Raw genomic sequence first — 18,503 nt, forward strand, 5'->3', positions numbered from 1 at the left:
TTCTCCTGTGGTGTCCATACAGCGAGGTTTGTGCTCGCGACAGAATCGTCCATAATCCATAAATTCCAGATGTGTGAGTTTGATCTTGAAAAGGCCCTGACCGCAGACCGCTCTCCTCCCTTCCTTACAGACGTTTACGTTGATGTGGATTGTAAGGGGTTGGGGTCAGCGTGGGTACTGGGTGAACATAGGGCAGCCTTTGCCGCTATGCACCCTGACCGGTCTCTGGTTCTGACGCCAGTTGTCGTGGCGACTGCCCCTAGCGGCCTCGCTGCCTGTCGAACCTGTGGTGATAAAATCGCAAAGGGTGCCGTTCGCGTAGGGATCGCAGCGGAGGACTCCCGAGGAGACTGGGGAGCCATCGCGCGTTGGCGTCATGCCAGTTGTGCCGGACGGGATTTGCGGGGCTGGCTGGATGTGGAGGGGGAGGGGGCTCAAGAAAGGACGGTGTTCAGAGGGCCAGTTATTTTAAAGTTACTTCAGAATGAAGGCTTCGAACCGAAAACAAAACGAAGGAAGAAACACCCAAAGGAGGAATCTGCAGCTATCACACCTTACGAAGAGGCCTCTGCCCACGTTATGAAGACGTGCGTTTTGAAATTGTACATAGGTCTTCGTGACCGACTGTTGGGGTTCAAAGACCTGGAGCCGATCGGCAAGGCCGAAGTCATGGCTGCAATCATGGGTCCGGAACCGGAGGTCGAACAACCACTCTCAACTCTGTTGGTGAAGGAGGAGGTTCCGGCGAGGCTTCCTACACCTGCTGCTATGGTTACGAGGCTGCTGCCTTTCCAAGAAGAAGGGTTGGCCTGGATGCGGGCCCAGGAGGCGTCTTCTACGCGTGGAGGAGTGCTGGCCGATGAGATGGGAATGGGGAAGACGATCCAAACTATTGCTCTACTCATGACAAATAGACTTCCGCTCGCCGAGTCTTCGCCTCTGCAGCGTCTTGCCGAAGTGGAGGCCAAGTGGGAGGATCTTGATGACGAAGACCCACCAAAGCAGGATACCGAAGCTCCTACGTGCCCAAACACTCCCGAGTCCCGCGTCGATCAAGACGACATCCAGCCGAAGCAGGAGGTCGACGAAACGGGTGTAGGGGAAGAATTGCCACCATTTCCTTGGCCGCCTGATCTATCTAATGCAGAGCAGAAGCTGTTGGCACCCTGCGCTACACTCATAGTGGCTCCCCTGGCGGCTGTAATGCAATGGAAGACAGAAATCGAACGATTTAGTCTACCAGATACGTTTCGCATCTTAATATACCACGGCCCATTACGTTTCAACCTGCTGGATGAGTTGTCCAAAGCTGACATCATTATCACTACATACTCCACAATCGAGGTTGACTACAGGGTTTGTGTGGATCGCCAAAAGGCTCAGTGTGTGTACTGCGGTCGAAAGTTTTTCCCTGATAAGCTGTGGGTCCATCAGAAGTACTTCTGCGGGCCGGAGGCAGAGCGCACACAGAAGCAGAAGCTTACTAAGCGCAAGGCAACGGCCACGGCGGTAACCAACCTCACTGGAGAGACAGTTGACCTTGGGGGTGACTCTGACACTGAGGTTGCCCGAACACCTACGATTGCTAACACCCTGAAAGCCATTATCAAGGACGCTGGTCGACCTTTGGAAGAGGCACGAATCCCCTGGTTTCGTGGTTCGAAGGTGGCTCCCGAGGAAGAAGAGGGCGACAAGGCTCGAGTTGAGGCTTTGTCTGCGACGTTGCCACCTGACTTGAACTCGTTGACCTGCAGCGAGCTGAAAAGCGCTCTTATGGAGGCCAAATCGGCCGTGACAGGACGGAAAGCCACCCTAGTGCAACGACTTGAGAAAATCCTCGGACGTGAGAGCGACGTCTGTGAAATTGTCCTGAGCCAGGGCGTGGCGTCTTCTTCCAAGAAGAAGGGAAAGAAAGGCAAGCAGGAGCCTTCTCCGGACACCACCGAGGCCTCAGAGGTTGCCGAATGGCAAGGAGTTGACATGCGAGACTCCCCGTTGCATACTAAAGTTTGGGGGAGAGTTGTGCTTGACGAAGCGCATCACATCAAGTCGAAAACGGCTTCACGAACGAAGGCCATTTATGCCTTGCCATGTAGAGGCACACGGTGGTGTCTGTCAGGTACACCAATTCAGAACAGAGTGGGAGAGTTGCAGAGCCTTCTACGATTTCTCCGATTCGATCCTTTTGGTTATTATTTCTGTTCCTACGCCGGCTGTTCATGCAAGCTGATCGAATGGCAGATAGGCAAAGACAAGAAATGCTCAACGTGTCACCACACACTACCCAAGCATTACTCCTACTTCAACAAAACAGTGGCTAACCCCATCAAGAACTTGGGGTATGTGGGCGCAGGTCGCCAAGCATTCGACATCCTAAAGAATGATGTCCTTCGGAAGATTCTGCTCCGACGTACAAAGGAGGAACGGAAAGCTGACCTGGAGTTGCAGCCTTTGGAAGTGGTTATCCGGCGGGATGAGTTGTCCGAGGAGGAGCAGGACTTCTACCAGGCGCTATATAGGCAGTCAGAGATACAGTTTAACACCTACGCCGACTCCGGAACGATTTTGCATAACTATGCACACATCTTTGACTTACTGATACGGCTGCGGCAGGCAGTCAACCATCCCTACCTGATTGTGCACGCGAACTCCATTGTTGGACCAAATGGCGTGCAGGGCTCGCAGATTCCAAGCTCATCTCGCCTCATGGGAGGAGTTGGTGTATGCACTATCTGCTTGGAAAGCGTGGCCAGTCAAGCAGCTTACGCTAAGGACTGTGACCATGTATTTCATCAGAGCTGCGTTCAGGAGTATTTGACCTCGTTTCCTGGGCAGGGTCCAGCATGTTGTCCCGCCTGTATGATACCTTTGACCGTGGACTTCAGCGCCACATCAGAGCCCGAGAAATGCTCAACGAAAGCGTCCAGCATCCTCTCCAAGATCGACACAGGGCTGTTCCAGTCCAGCACTAAGATTGAGGCTCTTCTACAGGAGATGGATCTAGCACTTTCTTCCGACCCCGAGTCAAAATTTCTGGTATTCTCACAGTGGGGGGCTTGGGTGGGTCGTGATACAGGTTCACTAGCTTCCTGGAGATTGTTGAGTGGCGCCTGCGGAAAGCTGGCTTTGATTGTGGTCGCCTGGTGGGCTCTTTGTCGTTGCAGGCGAGGGTTAATCTCCTTACGAGGTTCAATGCAGACAGCGAGTTCAAGGTGCTGTTAATCAGTTTAAAGGCTGGTGGCGAGGGGCTAAATCTTCAGGTGGCCAATCACATCTTTGTAATGGACCCTTGGTGGAATCCGGCAGCAGAGCTGCAGGCCATACAACGCGCCCATCGTATCGGGCAGACTAAACGAGTGCGAGCAGTGCGGCTGATTGCAGCGGGTACTGTAGAGGAGAAGATTTTGCAGCTTCAAGAGAAGAAGCAGCTTGTGTTCGATGGGACGGTGGGAGCTGAGAAGGGTGCTGTTCAGAAGCTGACAAAGGAAGATCTTCGATTTTTGTTTCAAACTTAATTTGCTTTTGACGAGAGCGTTTGTTTACCTAACGGGATTCACCGTAGGGACACCAACGTGATGCCACTTCGCGGTGCCCTGTTGTTTTTGACGATAGCTTAAAACCACCCCGTCAACGATCCCTCAGTTGACCGATGTCGGACTGTACGGACCTCCTCTGTAGCCTCCTTTTCTAATCGCAAACGCTTGGCGAGAGTGGTTTCGCATGGATGCTCGGATGGCTCGCTCGAAACCAGCCCCATACGCTCTAGGAGGAGTAGGGGGACGTTTACTGCCACCCATGACACGATCCCAGCCAGAATGCCAACGCCGATGGAGTTAGTGAAGGCGATCATAGTCATTGTGATGAACGCGGGAAAAGCTTCTTGCATGCTGATTGACGGGGAGCCCAACTCTCACTTGTCCCATTGAATGCCCAGTACACCTCCCATCATTAAGTATCCTACGAAGGGAAGGACCGACGCCGCCACACATTGAGGCACGACAGAGATTAGCGGTACGCAGAAAACTGCCAGCCCAAATAATGTCCCAGACACAACCACAGTCAACCCAGTGCGTCCGCCGGCGTTAACAGCAGCGACGGATTCAATGAATCTGTGTGCGGGGGACTGGCAGCTCACATTACAGGCGGGGATGTTCCTGTCAGTGACGCGACGATCATGCCCAAAGCCAACACTATCCAAGCACGTTTGGCATTGACAACGTCACCACTAGGAGTGAGCAGCTCAGGCGCTTCGGCAGCAACCCCGATAATTACACCTCCAGTGTCCATAAAAATCACTGCGAAGATCGTAAGCAATTGGCAAAAGGCAGATGTGGAGAGCTGAGTTGGGAAGTCTTGTATGGCTCACGGAAAGCAGTGGTCCGAAATCGATTTCTCCAAACTTCATCTGGGAGATCGCAGAGAAGGTGGGACACGGTTGTAGGTCGTCGGTGAAATAGGCTGCCACTATTCCAACTGCCAAACCAAACAAAACCCCGCCTCTGATGCTGGCACAAACACAGAGTGTCATGGTACATAACGAGGCCAAAGCCACAACACTCGTCCGATTCAGTGACCCAAACCTCAACAAGGATTCGTTGCCAGCGGATATGAGGCCCATCATATGGAAACCAACTATCGTCTGAAACAGTCCTATGCCGACGACAACGCCCTTCTTCAGAGACACTGGAACGTAGCGCACAAGTCTGGCTGGAACCCCAAAAGCGGATAGACATAACATCAGAACAGCTGCTCCGAAAGCGCAACCCTCCGCCTCCTTTTCAGTAAAGCCGCATCCATTGATAGTTTCCATGGCAAACATCGTATTAGGACCCATACCAGGAGCTATGTGTATGGGCAAGTTAGCGACAAGACCAGCGAGTACAGATGAGACAAATCCAGTTATCGCCGTACCAGTGATTACAGTTGATTCGGAAAGCGAGGCGAGCTTAAGGACCTCAGCGTTGACAACCAGAATGTAAGACGCGGCACCAAACAGCACGAATCCAGCTCGAACCTCGCGGCTGATTGTGCTTCCGCGAGCCGAAATACAGAAGAATTCGTCAACGGCACATCTCCACGTCCTCTCAGCTGTGTCTTCAGCGAGCAATGGCGACTTCATAGGAGTCAACAGCAAAAGGTTGCAATTTTAATGAATGTCTGCTCACAAAAACATGACGTCATTTCTTGAAGACCGGCAAAAGAATATTTGGCATGAGGGTGACTAGTTTGTTGGCCGCGTATCACGCCGTGACCGCTGCTGCTGCTGATGATCACAATCCTGCAGTCATCATAAACTGGAACAAGGAATGTTTGAATGAAGGGAGAATGCCACATTCAACTCCGTTCGGCTCTGTCCTCACACATTCCATCACAGAGCAGGATGATTCTAATTTGACAAGCAAAGAATTGGCTGCAGTGAACAGAATCAGAGAGTTGGGTATCCGCGACTCTCCAGCTCAACTTCCACAGGCGGAACCAGGGTCAGTGGAGAGTTACGTTAACAGGGTCATTGACGTCCTCACAGGAGTCAGTCAGCTAGATTTACAGGCTGCTCTTAACGACTTGTCAGAGAAGACTACCGATGTCGTGGCAACTTCGACCAATCAGGAGCTGTCAGCCGGTGATGGCGTGCTTCCATTGAATGCAACTCCAGTTCCAGACAATCGAAACCTTGGGATGGGACACTTGACTGCTACCTTCGAGATACTTGGCCGGTACATCGCCAACATGCCCACAAATTCAGAGTTGACACCTGCGTACCTGACTGAACTCCATGATGACGTGATTGCTGGCTCTATCGCAAACAATGTCGCCGTGACCCTTTCCGAAATCCTACCATGTGTGAACATTGTTGAGTTGGCGAAGGAGCGTCACCATAACAGCATCGTTGGGCACATCATGGCCCATATGCCTGAAGATTGGCAAGTGGATTACAAAGAGTACAACGACCCAGGGGCCCGTTATCAGTGGTATATGGGCAACACCTGGGGAGGGTGGTTTCAACAAGCAATCGAATATTTCGACGAGGCTGCCGATGGTACCACCCTTTCAGAGATGCCAGTTGTAGTTATCGACAACGAGTGCTCCCCCGGAAACTTGGACCTTGACTTCTACATACGGCAAGGATGTACCCCCTCAAGCAGCGATCACTGCACAGGATGGGACACCGAAGATCGCGACAGCACCTTCTGGATTTCCAACCCTAAAAATGCTCATGGGACCTTAGCGGCCTCGATGATCGCCGCCAAAAGCGAGAATCACCTGGGCATCGTTGCTTCATGTCCCGTATGTAAAGTTTACTGCATCAAGGCGGCTACTGCAGACGGGGTGTTCTACACCGATGCCCTTCTCCGAGCTTACAACCACGTCCTCCTGTACGTGTCGCAGTTTAAACTCAGCAACAACTCTTATGGGGGACCGGGGTGAGGTTTGCGGGATGTCAGAGTCAGATTCGTCCAGTCGGAGTTTGACGCCATACAGTTGTTGTCGAACGCAGGACATATCTTTGTTGCTGCGGCGGGTAATGACTCGTGTTATCTGGGGTGAGTGGCATCGTACGCCGTCAGTCAGATCCAATGAATGTGAATTCGATGCACCAGCCATGTACAACATTTCCAATTTGATCACGGTAGGAGCTACAACCATCACTGGTTCCAAGGCGTCGTTCAGTAACTACGGCGCCCATGTGAATATCTTGGCTCCTGGTCAGTTTACTCCCGGTTTAGGAGATTTCACCGACGCCGACATCATCAAGTTCGTGTCCGGGACCTCATTTGCCAGCCCTCTCGTCGCAGCCGGCTTGGCAATGGCGCTCGCCCTCAGACCAAGCGAATCCAACCTAAACATCTTTAAGGCAGCGTACGACGCAGCGTCCTATTCTGAGAGAATTCCTGGGAATTACGCAAGAAATGGCGCACTCAATGTCTATGGTCTGTTACACAACGCGGTAACCCCAGGAAGCTACGTCGCCCAGAAACTTAAGAGCTCTGGGTTTAGGGTCCTGGCGCCACTAGCGATTGCAATCTGTGCGGTATTACTCTTGTGATTTGAGGACTGCTGATTGTTAAGAGAGAATGGTGATTCAACATCAAGTCTGTGGTGACATAAACGCTAAATTTTCATGTCTACGCCAGGACCGTCGTCTGGTTTTTCATCGGAACCAGGGCCGATTTCTGGAGCTCTGCCGTCCAACACGTCAGGCCGCAAGGGGGGTTTGCCTTCTGACGTGACCAAGATCCTTTATGTGAGGAACCTGCCGTACAAGATAACGAGCGAAGAACTTTACGACATATTTGGGAAGTTCGGTACTGTTCAGCAAATCCGAAAGGGGGCGGCTGCTGACACTAAGGGGACAGCATTTGTTGTCTTCGACGACGCTTTCGATGCTAAAAGTGCGGTGGATAATCTGAGTGGTTTCAACGTGGCTGGCAGGTACCTCATTGTATTGTACTACAATCCAGAACGTGTACGGGAGAAGAAGGAGAAGCAGCGGCAGAAGGACGAGCTTGACGCCCTTCGAAAGAGGACTGGACCCGTTTAATCTCACTGGTCAATTTTTTCTGCATTCGTAACGAGGACTGGAGCTCTAAGACGCGCTGACTCAGCGGGCTGCTTTCTATCTTCCGCCTTCGCAACTCCTACATAAGTAGAAATTTGAGCACAGCAACACTTAGAACCGAAGCTTCCTTCTGAGGAAGACGATGTCGCGAGACACGTCCCCGGTCTTAGCCTTCGTGGGGTTCAGAAACTTCTCCAACAGCACCTTTCGGATGTGCTGAAGAGCTTCCTTCTTGCTCTCAGGTTTCGCCAGGTCAACAGCAGCAGGGATAAGAGACTTGACATCCATGTCCTTGTCGACGGTATAACGAGTTGGCAGCAGATGTGCGAGGTTTACGCGCTTGATGAAGGGGAAGGTGCAAAGCCTCTTCTCAATCTGCTCATCCGACATCGTCTTAGTTACACGACGAGGGGGCTTGGCAATACCAACCACCAGGGCGTGATTGAACTTCCTCTCGCGAGTCTTCTGCTCAACCTGGACGACAACGCCCTTCTTACCAGCGTGCTTGCCCTTCAGAACGAGAACAATCCTCCCAGTACGGTAAATGCGTGCCATTGCTGCTGTCGGAGGCAACCGAAAATGGAGACTTTAAGAGACAAAACGGCCGAACCGACAACACGCAATTGAGGCAATTGAGAACCGTAACACGCACAGAACACGCATGCAGCACGCAACACGCATGCAGCACGCAACCACGCATGCAGCACGCAACACGCATGCAGCACGCAACCCTACGTTCTCTAACAGGCACACTCAGTTACAAAAAATCAGTGAAGTGCCTGGCAGGAGGGGCTCGAGCGTGGTCTGGATCCGGAGCTGAACTTCCGAAAAACGGATGAATGGGATCACCTCGCGGGTGTGGAACTCCCCATGGGAACCCAGGACGACCAGCAAAGTCAGGGTGGTTAGGTCCGATAAGCATGCCGTCGGGTCTAAAAGGTGGGCCTTGAACAAGCTCTCCTGATCTGTCATCCAGCAAGAATGGGCGTGGGGGTCCAAGGAACGTCGTCTGAGCGTTTGATCCTTCAACGTCAAAATTGGTTGGCTCAGAAGGGGAGGGTTGCTCAGGAGAGGTTAGGCGCTCAGAGGACATCTTGTTGGGCATGAATACGGCGGCAATGCTGTCACCCATTGAGTTGACATGCCGTTTCTGACGTAGCAGATCCATAACGTCCTTGCTACTCCGTATGAATGGACCGAGGGGGAAGTCGATTGTAACGCTCACACTCTCACCAGAGCTCATAGTCAGAACGATGGCCCAATTGGTAGAGTTCCCAATACGAGACACTTGGCATACACCTTCTTGGTCCAGGGACACAATGACTCGATGCAACGTAAAGTCCAGCTCTTTAGGCATGCCATCAGGATTTGTAGGTATGTTGTACCCTGCCTTGAAAAGCACGACAACTGCTACGGCTAGAACCACGTCTGAGCCGCTGCTGGCGCCTGAAAGCAAAGATTCGAGTAAGCGCATAAATCAACTATTGGGATGTGTAAAATGCACGCAACCCTTGTCAATACAATCAAGTTGTCTCCGTTGCCTGCTCCAGCATGTCCATCACGCGCTTTATGACCGTCCATGAGTCGGGTAGACCGCCCATACCGACATCGCCACAGGCAAGTCGCTTCTCGACAGGTTCCACGACGGTAATGCCCCAGCCTTGAAGAGTAGACAGCTGCAGCGTGGTGATTGGATGCAACCACATGTGTGTATTCATTGCAGGAAAAACCATGAAGGGCTTAGAGAAATCCCAAGCCCTGGCCACATTTGTCAGAAGATTGTCGCAGAGGCCATTCGAGATCTTTGCCAGGGTGTTGGCAGTCAAAGGTAAGATTACGAGCGCGTCAGCCCATTTCCGAAGCTCAATATGAAGTACGGGTTCCCCTAGCTCGTCCCATCGGTCATCATCGTCAGTGAGGACTCCTTGTAGCGTTGGTTCTGATTTATTCAGGAAGCTCAGTCCAGCCTCTGTCGTGACGATCTTAATCTCCAGCCCGAACGTCTCGAGACGGGTTATGATCTCAGCTGTTTTGATTGCGGCCACACTTCCAGTAACTCCAACCAACAGCTTCATTAAATATGAGCGTTTATGCACCAAAGCGCTTCAACCACTCAACTGGTGGAATCACGTCTCCTCGTCTGAATCCTCGGTAGATCTTGTAGTTGTCCACGATCACAGGACCATTCTGGGGCGTCTTGTGCTTTGGAAGCCCTGGAGCCTCTTCTTTGATCGAGCTGGGGGGCGACTGCTCTTTCTTCGGAACGTATTGACCTCGATGTAATTTGCTCACCAATGACCCGTTCACCGTTTTAACTCCTCTGATTTTCCCCCCACACAATCGTACGAATGTGATGGGCAAGTCGGAAATGGTTGGCTCAGGCCTGAAATCCATACTGAAATGTGTACAACGCGGATCTTTCCGACAAAGGGCTGCCGCTTCCGCAACAGTAGCTCCTCTGATTTCCGCTGCATCCAGCAAGCTCTCTTCACACAGGGTCCGGCGGTTCAGACTGAAACCGTAGTCGTTCACACCAACTGCGTGTTGTTTCCGAGAGTGTCCCACAAGCCTGCGGCTTGACGGCGGTATACCATCCATGCTGGTATTCCCCTGTATACCAATCATTCTTGGCGCAGAACCAGGCTGGGCTCTCCTGTGTGTCAGGATGCCTATCATTTCGGTGCCAGACCCCTACACAGACACGAAGTCACAGTCTGGCTTCATCCGGCACTGCCGAACCGAAGGCACGACTGACGTGTGCGACGCTGTAGCCAGTATTGCGTCGCCGTAGCAGTATGTACGTTGGTTGGGTATAAGCTGTGGTTGGTCTCAGAGCCACTCACTAAAAAGTCGCTCAGGGTGGGCACTTGCAAGAAATTGACCCACCCACCTTTCTCGGGTCTAGTAGTGGTGGTGGTGGAAGTGGTTGACGTTGTGGAGGGGCGCTCTCCTTTACCCGCTCGAAACATCACCAACCCTCTCTACGTTCGAAGGACCCTGAGATCTACCTCGAACTCTGCTGCTTTGAAGACATCATGCGACAGTTGACTGATTGGTTTATCAGGCTCGCGTGGATCCTTCAGGAGGTCTGCTAAGTACTGCGCCTGGCAAAACGACAGCAGCAGCAGGTTGCGTGACAGCATCAATTGGCGCAATTCACTCACATGCACGCAGAAGCTAGTCAGGTGGAGACGGACCTGGAGTCACGCGTGGAGGCTGACCACGAAGTCAGCTTGCACTACGAGATAACTCTCGCAAACGGCTGCCTCCTGGACTCCACTTACTCGCGCGGCGCCCCCTTTACCTATGGACCAGGCGAAGCAGTGACAGGATTTTCCGAGGTGGTGGAAGGGTGTGTTGTGGGTCGAACGTATGAGAAGGCGCTAAAGGAATGCGTGGTGAACGAGATGCTGCCCAGCACTGACTCAGATGCCACAGTGAAGTTCTCTGTGCTTTCCTCGAGTAAGGTCGTGAAGGACCCTAACATGTTGACCTGGGACGAGAAGTTCCAGGAGGCTGCTGACCTGAAGACTCAAGCAAATGACCACTTCAAGAAAGGCAGTTTCACTGAAGCCACGCAATTGTACGAGGAGGCTCTCGCGTTCTTCAAACAGGTCCAGGACGCCTCGGACGAGGTTCTTGAGAGGTCGGCGCCCATTAGGCTTTCGTTGCTACTCAACGTTGCGTTCTGCATGATCCGGACGGAGAACTGGTTGCAGGCAATCATTAACAGCTCGAACGCGCTGGAAATAGACAAGGACAACACCAAGGCTCTTTTTAGAAGGGGTTTGGCTCGGATGCACCATCTCGATCTCGAGGCTGCAGAGAGGGATTTGCTTCAGGCAGCTCGAAAAGAGCCACAGAACGCTGAGATCCGTCGGACGTTAGAGGAGTGCCGTGGCCGTATAAAACTCGAAGATGCGAAGGCTGCTGCCCATTTTAGTTCGATTTTCGCATGACCACGAACATGCCGATAGACAAACATGAACCATTTGTTAATCCACGCCGGCGAATGTCAGAGGAATTTCAGACCTCGGATAAACGCTACCTTGCGTATCTTATGAAAAAGTTTTTCGACAAGGAGGACCAGACCGACGATGTGGACTTCATTTTCCTAGTGGTTCACGGAATTCATGGTGTCTACGACGGTCTGGAATCCATTCGAGAGGAATTCCAGAAGACGATTGACTTAGTGAGCGCAATGTGGTTCTGGCAGTTGGGGCTGAAGATCCACATTGAGTTCGTCAACTGGAAGTACCTTCTATTCCACACGCAGGAGACGGTCTTCTCGAGGATTACCCCCGAAACCCAGCGAGGAACTCGAGACGTCAACTGCGAGTCAGAATTGCTGAACACCAAAGTGGACGAAGTTCTGAAGAAAAAGTCCTACAAAATGGATCTTAGTGTCCGAGAAGTTTTAAACTTCGCTGCAGCAGACACAATATGCTATATGGGGCCGAGATACGGCAATGTGATTCTCAAATCCGTTGCGCATCAACTGAATGACTCCGTCAGCCGGCTTAAGAAGCAGTCGAAGTTCCAGAACGCAAAGGTTGTCCTTCTGGGACATAGTTTAGGTGGAGTTCTACTGTATGAACTGGTATCTGGAATCCGAGTGTTCCGACCTACGACGGTAGGTCCTGGAGAGGAGTTTAATGCAGCTTGATCCTGGAGTAGACATTTTCGACCCCCGAGAATTCACAGAAAGGTTCTATTCGGAGCCTCGAGCCTTTGAGCGACCTGCAATGTCCCTATCGGATGTAGCACTAGACTTCGAGGTCTCCAATTGCTTCTTGTTGGGATCACCTCTGGCCGGATTTCTGTCATTCGCAGCCCCCAGCGTTCTGTTCTCCCCAGGAGCCTTCCAGTTCCCTTCTGACGTGCGTTTGTATAATATATATCACCCCCAGGATCCTGTAGCATTCCGACTTGAGCCACTGTTGTATCCGCAAATAAAGGAACTACCGCCTCCAGTTCTGTTATCCTACTGGCGGAACAACGGTCGCCGAAACTACTACCGCTGGGACAAGAAGTGGCAGTCCACGCGATCTAGCGTGGGCAAGGGTCTCCAACGTGTGATGTCCGCGATCTTCGGAAAAGACGAGACCCCTGGAAACGACTCCCCAGCGTACGCCAAACCGAAGACGGATAAGCGAAGGAGATATGGACGACTCAATCCCGTCTATGTTGAGGGGTCACCTCCTGTACCCATTGAAGCTATGGAAATATTCCGAACCACGTTGGCCAAATGTCACGTCGCCGAAGGCAAGCTGCCATGGGGTAGTGTCACCACGACCAAGGACGCTGATACCACCAGCGTGGGGGCGATTAACGAGACCCCCGCTTGGTCCCTAGGCACTCTGGACGTTGAAGGCGGAGAGACCGAATCTGTGGCCTCTTTGTCGAAGATACGTTTGATGGATTGGGTGGGTAAACTATCGCTGTCCCACGACTGCATGCTCACGCCAGAGGATGAGATTTTCAATCGACTCAAGAGAAACGGCCTCAACGACGCGGCTGAAATGACGAGTGATGTGGAAGAAGACAATGGACCCGAGGATCTTCCCACCAGAGTTGACTTCTGCGTTCAGGAAAGGCTGCTGGAACACTACAACAGCTACTTGGCCTACATAACCTCCCACTTCATCTACTTCTCTTCGAAGGACGTGGCGTTTTTCATACTCAAAGAGCTGACGGGCCTTCGCCCCAAAGTCTGCTACTCGGACTTGCTTCTGGTGCTGGAGACCGCACAGCAGGAGGCTCGTCTTGCCAGCAGAGCGGGCTCAGAGACAGCGTCGGTAGACCAAGGCTAGACGATGAAGTGCCTCCTAATTCCGAGACGCTCACGCATTTGACGTTTCCGCCTGTCTGACACCTTCAATAAGAACCCCACGAACCCCAGCGCAACCAGAGTAGCCAATAGCATAGGCCAGAATAGTTTAAGCGGCGGCACTGACCAGTGCAGCCGCCAGGACGTAGGGTCTTCGGGGAGGTGTATGGTCAAATAGAACGTGGCGTTGGGAATGAGGTTTGACCAGATTCGCTCCGAACCGCCTCCAGGCAACCCCACAGCTACGTAGTCTATGTAGGTGGACAGCCGACCTAGACCGACATTCACCTCAGGAGAGTCTGGTCCTGGACAGGTCTGACCTCCAGTAATCAGCGTCCGACTGCGAACCAGCCCATTTACGTCCGTGAACGAGAGTTGAGTTGAGGCCCCCCGGGGCTTGGAACCGTCAGCATTCCTGAGGATGGGAGAAAGGAAGAATGAGTTTAAAGAGGCTGTGTAAAACGTCCTCATCGCTCACGTTCCTTGCTGTGGATCTGAGGGCGCAGTTCCCCACGCGGATGGAACAGGACCAGGTTCCAGCCTCCCGGAGCATCCGACTCAGTGAGAGTTCCGAGCACCTCCGCCTTCACGTGTGGGCTGATGCCGTCGGTCAGGTAGAATGTTCGACCGGGCTTGAAGGTACGGGGGTGGGCTGGCAAGAGGTCCCCAGAAACTAGGGTGACGTCATCCACCTTCGCTGGTGAGTTGTCGTAAACGACGAATCCAGGGACGCCCTTGTCGTCCACCACCGCGAATAGCAGGTCGGGAAAGCCGGATGAATCAAGATCCGCAGTGAGTAACCTCAGAGGGACTCCCAGGGAAGAGAAGTTGAAAGGTGCCTCCAGTGTTATCTCCATCAGCGAAGAGAATCCAATATCGTGTGCAGCGCAAGGCTTGATCTGAGACGCAGATAGGGAGTCTCGAAATCGTCGAAGGATGCCACGCCAACCATTATCTACCTGTGCAGTCTCCAAATCCCGTCGAATGGCTTGGGCCCACAGCAATCGACTCCCCTTCGAGCAAGGTCTGTACTCGTCATACAGATTGGCCTGCAGTGGCGGAACCCCCGCCACCGAGGGCTCAGCTGTATCGCACGAGGCAAACATGAGGTCTGGTAGGCCATCAGCATCAATGTCCGTCCACTCAATATAGTGGGCTCCGGCTGGTAGCGGTAGAATGAGCGAGTGGCGAACGAAAGCTGGCGTGGGAGATCCGGGGTCCGAGAGGAAGAGGTGGAGCTCGCTCCCAGTGGGCGTGGCAACTTGCAAGGCGAGATCGGCATGGCAATCGCCGTTGAGATCGACAAGGGCGGAGGAATGGTGACGAGGCAGAACATACTGCGACGCCAGCACATCAACCGGCGCAGGAGGCGTCAGAGGGAAGTGGGTAATACGTTTGGGATGCATGACGGAGTCTACCAGTACCTTGGACTTGTACGAGTCTTGTGTTGAGTTGGAAGACCGACGAAACCATGTTTTAGGGTTCCACCATGTCAGTCGTCGCTGCTTTGAAATTGGAAAGACTTCAGCGAAAGACCCACAGGTGAGTTGACGGCCTTCAAAACTAACGATCTGAAGTCCGTGCTCGGTCTGAATGAGTACATATCTTCCCACTCACACTTATGAATATGTCGTCCTGACCTCTCATGTGGGTATCCATTATGAAAGGATAAGAAGAGGAGGCGACGCCCAGCCAGTGCAACCCCGGTGCCACGATACCTTTTGTCTGGCATGGGCCCAACTCAGCCTCCGCGCTTATGAATCGAACTGAAGCCGCTCGCGGCCGAAGGCTTCCGTGAGATTCCACTTCCATCACGAGGAACATGAATGGAGGGGAGGGAGCGGTTCTGACTGTGAATACCACCAGCAGCTGACGTCCCGAACCCAGCGATACTGGATGTACACCATCTACGTGGAGTTGGCTCACAGGAAGAGCAGGGACCAAAGCTTGGACTTCCGCGAGGTCGTCAAGAAGGTACCGCGACTTCAGGGAGGTGTAGTGGGAGGCGCCCCATAAAACCACGTCTAGGGTTGGACCTCGAACCGTGTCTCGAGAAAGGATGAAATCGGTACGATCATCATTGTTAAGGTCAGAAGAGAGTACGATTCGACCCTCTGATGGCAAATTGAAAGGGCCTGACCACGAATCGGTCAACGAGGGGTTCAGTGCGTTGGAGATGTAATGAGGTACCCAGTCCATCCACTGGCCTACCGCAACCGACGCCAACAGGACCACATGCCTCATATAAAAGCCCAAAATGCACTCACTTTGGCTTAGATCGTCCTACGGCCATCAATTCTCAATACACTCCCATGGCGCACAACCAGACCAATGATGTGCCATCGGACCAATGATGTGCAATCGGACAACAATGTGCCCCACAATGTTCAGTCTGAAACTATTTCCAGACATCCGAATGATTGAGGAGCAGGAGGGCGCCTTCACAAGTCGCTGGGCCTTCTGGCTAACTATAGCTGGGTGCTCCGTTGGGTTTGGCAACGTCTGGCGGTTCCCATACGTTGTCTATAACCGTGGAGGACTGTCTTTTCTCATAATCTATCTCCTCGTGTTGGCAATATGTGCGATTCCCACGCTGGTGGTGGAATTTGGTATGGGTCAGATGTCGAGACACGGTATCGCCGGCGCATTTTCCTCAACCGGGAGCCCCCGGTTGCGTTGGGTCGGTATCGGTGGCATCGTACCTGCGTATATGTGCGTATTCTACCCACTCTTAGTAGTCTGGTCCTTCACCTACTTCGTTGCGTGTTTTCAGAAGGAGTTACCCTGGGGCGTGAGGCCTGAGGATGTGGAAATGTGTGCAGCATTTGGGAAATCAGCAGCAGATTGCGTTGCTGCTAAGTGCTTCGTCCATGGTACTACAGGCGACTGCGTGCCCGACTACATAGGCGCTGCCAACGGGTTCTTCGAGACAGCGCTTAACAGCTATCCGAATGAGCAAGGAGTTCCAACTGGCTTTTCGTGGCCTTGCCTCGGGTATCTTCTGTTGACCTATATCCTCATGTTCCTTGGAGTGTCTATGGGTCCAGCCCTGATGGGTAAGATCATGTACATCACTATGACCCTTCCCACGTTGCTGCTGATTATTCTCCTCGGAGTAGGAATCTCACTCTCAGATTCCGCCATCGGAATTAAGAAGTATATCGTACAGATAGACTCTACGACCTTCGGTGACTTGGCGGCCTACAAAGAGGCAGCCACACAGGCGGTCTTCAGCTGCACGCTTGGCACTGGCGTACTGTTCACACTCGGAGGTCATAATCCTCTGCGACAGAACTTCATCACTGATGCGTTCGTAATGACCGTCGCTGACACCGTTTTCGCTTTTGTCGCCGGATTCGTCGTGTTTTCTGTAATGGGGCACTTGTCAGGCGCCACGGGCCTTGATTTCGCCACGCTACCTTTGTCAGGGAGCGGACTGGCTTTCAAGTCATATCCCGTCGGTTTGACGTCCCTTGGATACCCGTGGTCCAACATTCTTACCGCCCTCTTTTTCATGGTCCTCTGTCTTCTTGGTTGGGACACGTTGGCCGCCTACACCGAGGGCCTCACGGATACATTTCTGGCCTCGCAGTTCAACAAAACAAGAGCTAACCTCGGCAGGAAAACCATCTGCGGAATAATATGCAGCTTCCTGTTTGTTGTGAACATTCTGCTCGCCACTGACCAAGGACCTCACTGGTTGGATACCGTTGACCACTACGTTTCTGTCCTCCTGCTGCTCGCTCTCACCTGGGTAGAGAACATGCTCATGTCCTGGTTCATGAACAGTGACATGTGCTCATTGGTTGTGGGGAACAAGGTTTACTGGTCGGCTTTCGCGGCTACTGTTGGCCTTCCCGCTGTTGGCGGAGTCGTTATGGAGGTCTTTTTCGACTCTGACACCGCCAACGGGGGAGGCTGGTGCTTACTAGTCATCGCTTTGACGACTACGGCGGGCGTACTCTTAACGCCTCTGGCAGCCACCAAAGATGTCCGTAATGGATCTCCTTTGACTATTGCCGACCGCTACTTTTACGTGTACGGAGCCAACGTTGTGTTTTTCCGCGATCAAGTGGCCTTGTTGACTCAACGACATTTCTGGGTTGGATGGATGTACATCATGAAAGTGCCTTGCACTATCTTCTTGACATTCGTCACCTGGATGTCCTACGGCAGCCGGAGCACCTGGGTGTTCAGCTTTGTAGGCGAAGACGGCGAACTGCTCCCATACGCCATGTGGATGTTGGTCTGCGCCCTCGTCCTGGTGCTGTCGACGTATGCTTTAGCGGCACTGGCCTTCTGGAAGCCATCTTTTATGGATTTGTGGGTACCTGACGACGTGGACCCTGATCTGTTGACTAGAGATTGCGGATTCGGATATTTAGATCCCGAGTGGGCTGTATCTTCCTCCGAAGAGAAAACTGTATCTTCCTCATACATGTCCTCTTCCTGTTCTTCAAGCTGATGTGCGTCTGTTTGTGTTGCGTCAGAACTGTTGGTGTGTATAGTTTCTTTTTCTACTCAGCTCATATGCTTGCTTGACGAAGGTGTTGTTTTACGGAACGAATGCTGGAGCGAACAACGTAGCATGGAGTCATCAACTTCTACTGAAGATGTCCCTGTACTTTGCACACACCGCCCAGTGTCGTTTCATCCGACTGGAAGTTGGATCGATTGCGCAAGCATCGAAAAGGATTGTAAATCTTAACGTCTGAAGGATGAAAAATCTTGGATCATTTCAACCGTGTACACTTATCCTGTAAAGGGTTACTTATCCTGTAAAGGGTTTCTGGTCCACTTGTGGACTTCTACTCTCGATTTGAAAGAAGTTTGTACTTCTAGAGTGAGGAGTCTCCAACGTGCAGATCACACAGAGAGAAAGTTAAAAACAATTATCTCAAACAATTATCTCATAGCATTATTTAGATATCAAGCAGCTCATTCTCGCCGACGCAGCGTTATTGTAGGTCCTGTACCCGCTATCCGACGTCTTCAACCAGCAGAGCTCAGTCATGGGATTGAAGGTAAACACTCTGCAACCCTCGCTCTCAGCCCTGCAACACGCCATGGCGCACTCCTCCTTGCTAGCGAGCGACTCACTCCGGATGTCGTTGA

General features: G+C 52.4%; 12 protein-coding genes across 21 annotated transcripts; 6 read left to right on the plus strand and 6 right to left on the minus strand.

The window, feature by feature from the left end:
- Positions 1-69: 69 nt before the first annotated feature.
- KVP17_001989 (uncharacterized protein) lies at positions 70-3,515 on the plus strand (the record flags this gene model as incomplete). The annotated part of the gene is made up of 2 exons (XM_068517882.1): positions 70-3,047; positions 3,077-3,515. 2 exons carry the CDS (start codon positions 70-72, stop codon positions 3,513-3,515), a joined length of 3,417 nt encoding a protein of 1,138 aa, XP_068376241.1.
- A 98-nt stretch (positions 3,516-3,613) lies between these two features.
- Positions 3,614-5,119, minus strand: KVP17_001983 (uncharacterized protein; the record flags this gene model as incomplete). 3 transcript variants are annotated; one of them, XM_068517872.1, is made up of 4 exons in its annotated part: positions 3,614-3,887; positions 3,915-4,109; positions 4,136-4,338; positions 4,367-5,119. In XM_068517872.1, the coding sequence occupies 4 exons, from the start codon at positions 5,117-5,119 to the stop codon at positions 3,614-3,616; spliced, it is 1,425 nt and encodes a 474-aa protein (XP_068376231.1). The 3 variants fall into 3 exon arrangements, with proteins under 3 accessions (XP_068376231.1, XP_068376230.1, XP_068376232.1); XM_068517873.1 differs by lacking the exons at positions 3,614-3,887; positions 3,915-4,109 and having other exon boundaries at positions 4,132-4,295; positions 4,367-4,535; XM_068517871.1 differs by lacking the exons at positions 3,915-4,109; positions 4,136-4,338; positions 4,367-5,119 and having other exon boundaries at positions 3,614-3,886.
- Positions 5,120-5,211: 92 nt separating this feature from the next.
- On the plus strand, positions 5,212-7,045 carry KVP17_001994 (uncharacterized protein; the record flags this gene model as incomplete). Of its 3 annotated transcripts, XM_068517890.1 has the most annotated exons (3): positions 5,212-6,422; positions 6,450-6,542; positions 6,571-7,045. In XM_068517890.1, the coding sequence occupies 3 exons, from the start codon at positions 5,212-5,214 to the stop codon at positions 7,043-7,045; spliced, it is 1,779 nt and encodes a 592-aa protein (XP_068376249.1). The 3 variants fall into 3 exon arrangements, with proteins under 3 accessions (XP_068376249.1, XP_068376248.1, XP_068376250.1); XM_068517889.1 differs by lacking the exons at positions 6,450-6,542; positions 6,571-7,045 and having other exon boundaries at positions 5,212-6,426; XM_068517891.1 differs by lacking the exons at positions 5,212-6,422; positions 6,450-6,542 and having other exon boundaries at positions 6,602-7,045.
- Positions 7,046-7,120: 75 nt separating this feature from the next.
- Positions 7,121-7,540, plus strand: KVP17_002001 (uncharacterized protein; the record flags this gene model as incomplete). The annotated part of the gene is made up of 1 exon (XM_068517900.1): positions 7,121-7,540. One exon carries the CDS (start codon positions 7,121-7,123, stop codon positions 7,538-7,540), a length of 420 nt encoding a protein of 139 aa, XP_068376259.1.
- A 129-nt stretch (positions 7,541-7,669) lies between these two features.
- On the minus strand, positions 7,670-8,113 carry KVP17_001976 (uncharacterized protein; the record flags this gene model as incomplete). Its single annotated transcript, XM_068517858.1, has 1 exon — positions 7,670-8,113. The coding sequence occupies one exon, from the start codon at positions 8,111-8,113 to the stop codon at positions 7,670-7,672; it is 444 nt and encodes a 147-aa protein (XP_068376217.1).
- Positions 8,114-8,315: 202 nt separating this feature from the next.
- Positions 8,316-9,032, minus strand: KVP17_001990 (uncharacterized protein; the record flags this gene model as incomplete). The annotated part of the gene is made up of 1 exon (XM_068517883.1): positions 8,316-9,032. The coding sequence occupies one exon, from the start codon at positions 9,030-9,032 to the stop codon at positions 8,316-8,318; it is 717 nt and encodes a 238-aa protein (XP_068376242.1).
- A 49-nt stretch (positions 9,033-9,081) lies between these two features.
- KVP17_001980 (uncharacterized protein) lies at positions 9,082-9,633 on the minus strand (the record flags this gene model as incomplete). The annotated part of the gene is made up of 1 exon (XM_068517866.1): positions 9,082-9,633. The coding sequence occupies one exon, from the start codon at positions 9,631-9,633 to the stop codon at positions 9,082-9,084; it is 552 nt and encodes a 183-aa protein (XP_068376225.1).
- A 13-nt stretch (positions 9,634-9,646) lies between these two features.
- Positions 9,647-10,156, minus strand: KVP17_002003 (uncharacterized protein; the record flags this gene model as incomplete). The annotated part of the gene is made up of 1 exon (XM_068517903.1): positions 9,647-10,156. One exon carries the CDS (start codon positions 10,154-10,156, stop codon positions 9,647-9,649), a length of 510 nt encoding a protein of 169 aa, XP_068376262.1.
- Positions 10,157-10,722: 566 nt separating this feature from the next.
- KVP17_001993 (uncharacterized protein) lies at positions 10,723-11,517 on the plus strand (the record flags this gene model as incomplete). Its single annotated transcript, XM_068517888.1, has 1 exon — positions 10,723-11,517. One exon carries the CDS (start codon positions 10,723-10,725, stop codon positions 11,515-11,517), a length of 795 nt encoding a protein of 264 aa, XP_068376247.1.
- An 8-nt stretch (positions 11,518-11,525) lies between these two features.
- Positions 11,526-13,371, plus strand: KVP17_001979 (uncharacterized protein; the record flags this gene model as incomplete). Of its 3 annotated transcripts, XM_068517863.1 has the most annotated exons (2): positions 11,571-12,191; positions 12,220-13,371. In XM_068517863.1, the coding sequence occupies 2 exons, from the start codon at positions 11,571-11,573 to the stop codon at positions 13,369-13,371; spliced, it is 1,773 nt and encodes a 590-aa protein (XP_068376222.1). The 3 variants fall into 3 exon arrangements, with proteins under 3 accessions (XP_068376224.1, XP_068376222.1, XP_068376223.1); XM_068517865.1 differs by having other exon boundaries at positions 11,526-12,224; XM_068517864.1 differs by lacking the exon at positions 11,571-12,191 and having other exon boundaries at positions 12,304-13,371.
- A 30-nt stretch (positions 13,372-13,401) lies between these two features.
- KVP17_001973 (uncharacterized protein) lies at positions 13,402-15,681 on the minus strand (the record flags this gene model as incomplete). 3 transcript variants are annotated; one of them, XM_068517852.1, is made up of 5 exons in its annotated part: positions 13,402-13,422; positions 13,452-13,840; positions 13,867-14,977; positions 15,006-15,627; positions 15,656-15,681. In XM_068517852.1, 5 exons carry the CDS (start codon positions 15,679-15,681, stop codon positions 13,402-13,404), a joined length of 2,169 nt encoding a protein of 722 aa, XP_068376211.1. The 3 variants fall into 3 exon arrangements, with proteins under 3 accessions (XP_068376211.1, XP_068376210.1, XP_068376212.1); XM_068517851.1 differs by lacking the exons at positions 13,402-13,422; positions 13,452-13,840; positions 15,006-15,627; positions 15,656-15,681 and having other exon boundaries at positions 13,856-14,794; XM_068517853.1 differs by lacking the exons at positions 13,402-13,422; positions 13,452-13,840; positions 15,656-15,681 and having other exon boundaries at positions 14,952-15,632.
- A 78-nt stretch (positions 15,682-15,759) lies between these two features.
- Positions 15,760-17,853, plus strand: KVP17_001971 (uncharacterized protein; the record flags this gene model as incomplete). Of its 2 annotated transcripts, none has more annotated exons than XM_068517847.1 (1): positions 15,760-17,853. In XM_068517847.1, the coding sequence occupies one exon, from the start codon at positions 15,760-15,762 to the stop codon at positions 17,851-17,853; it is 2,094 nt and encodes a 697-aa protein (XP_068376206.1). The 2 variants fall into 2 exon arrangements, with proteins under 2 accessions (XP_068376206.1, XP_068376205.1); XM_068517846.1 differs by having other exon boundaries at positions 15,772-17,853.
- Positions 17,854-18,503: the final 650 nt, after the last annotated feature.

This window comes from the organism of the source record quoted next (assembly GCF_019968985.1).
Source record: "MAG: Porospora cf. gigantea B chromosome Unknown PgB_NODE_25_length_67300_cov_128.825, whole genome shotgun sequence".
Lineage (NCBI taxonomy): Eukaryota > Apicomplexa > Conoidasida > Eugregarinorida > Porosporidae > Porospora > Porospora cf. gigantea B.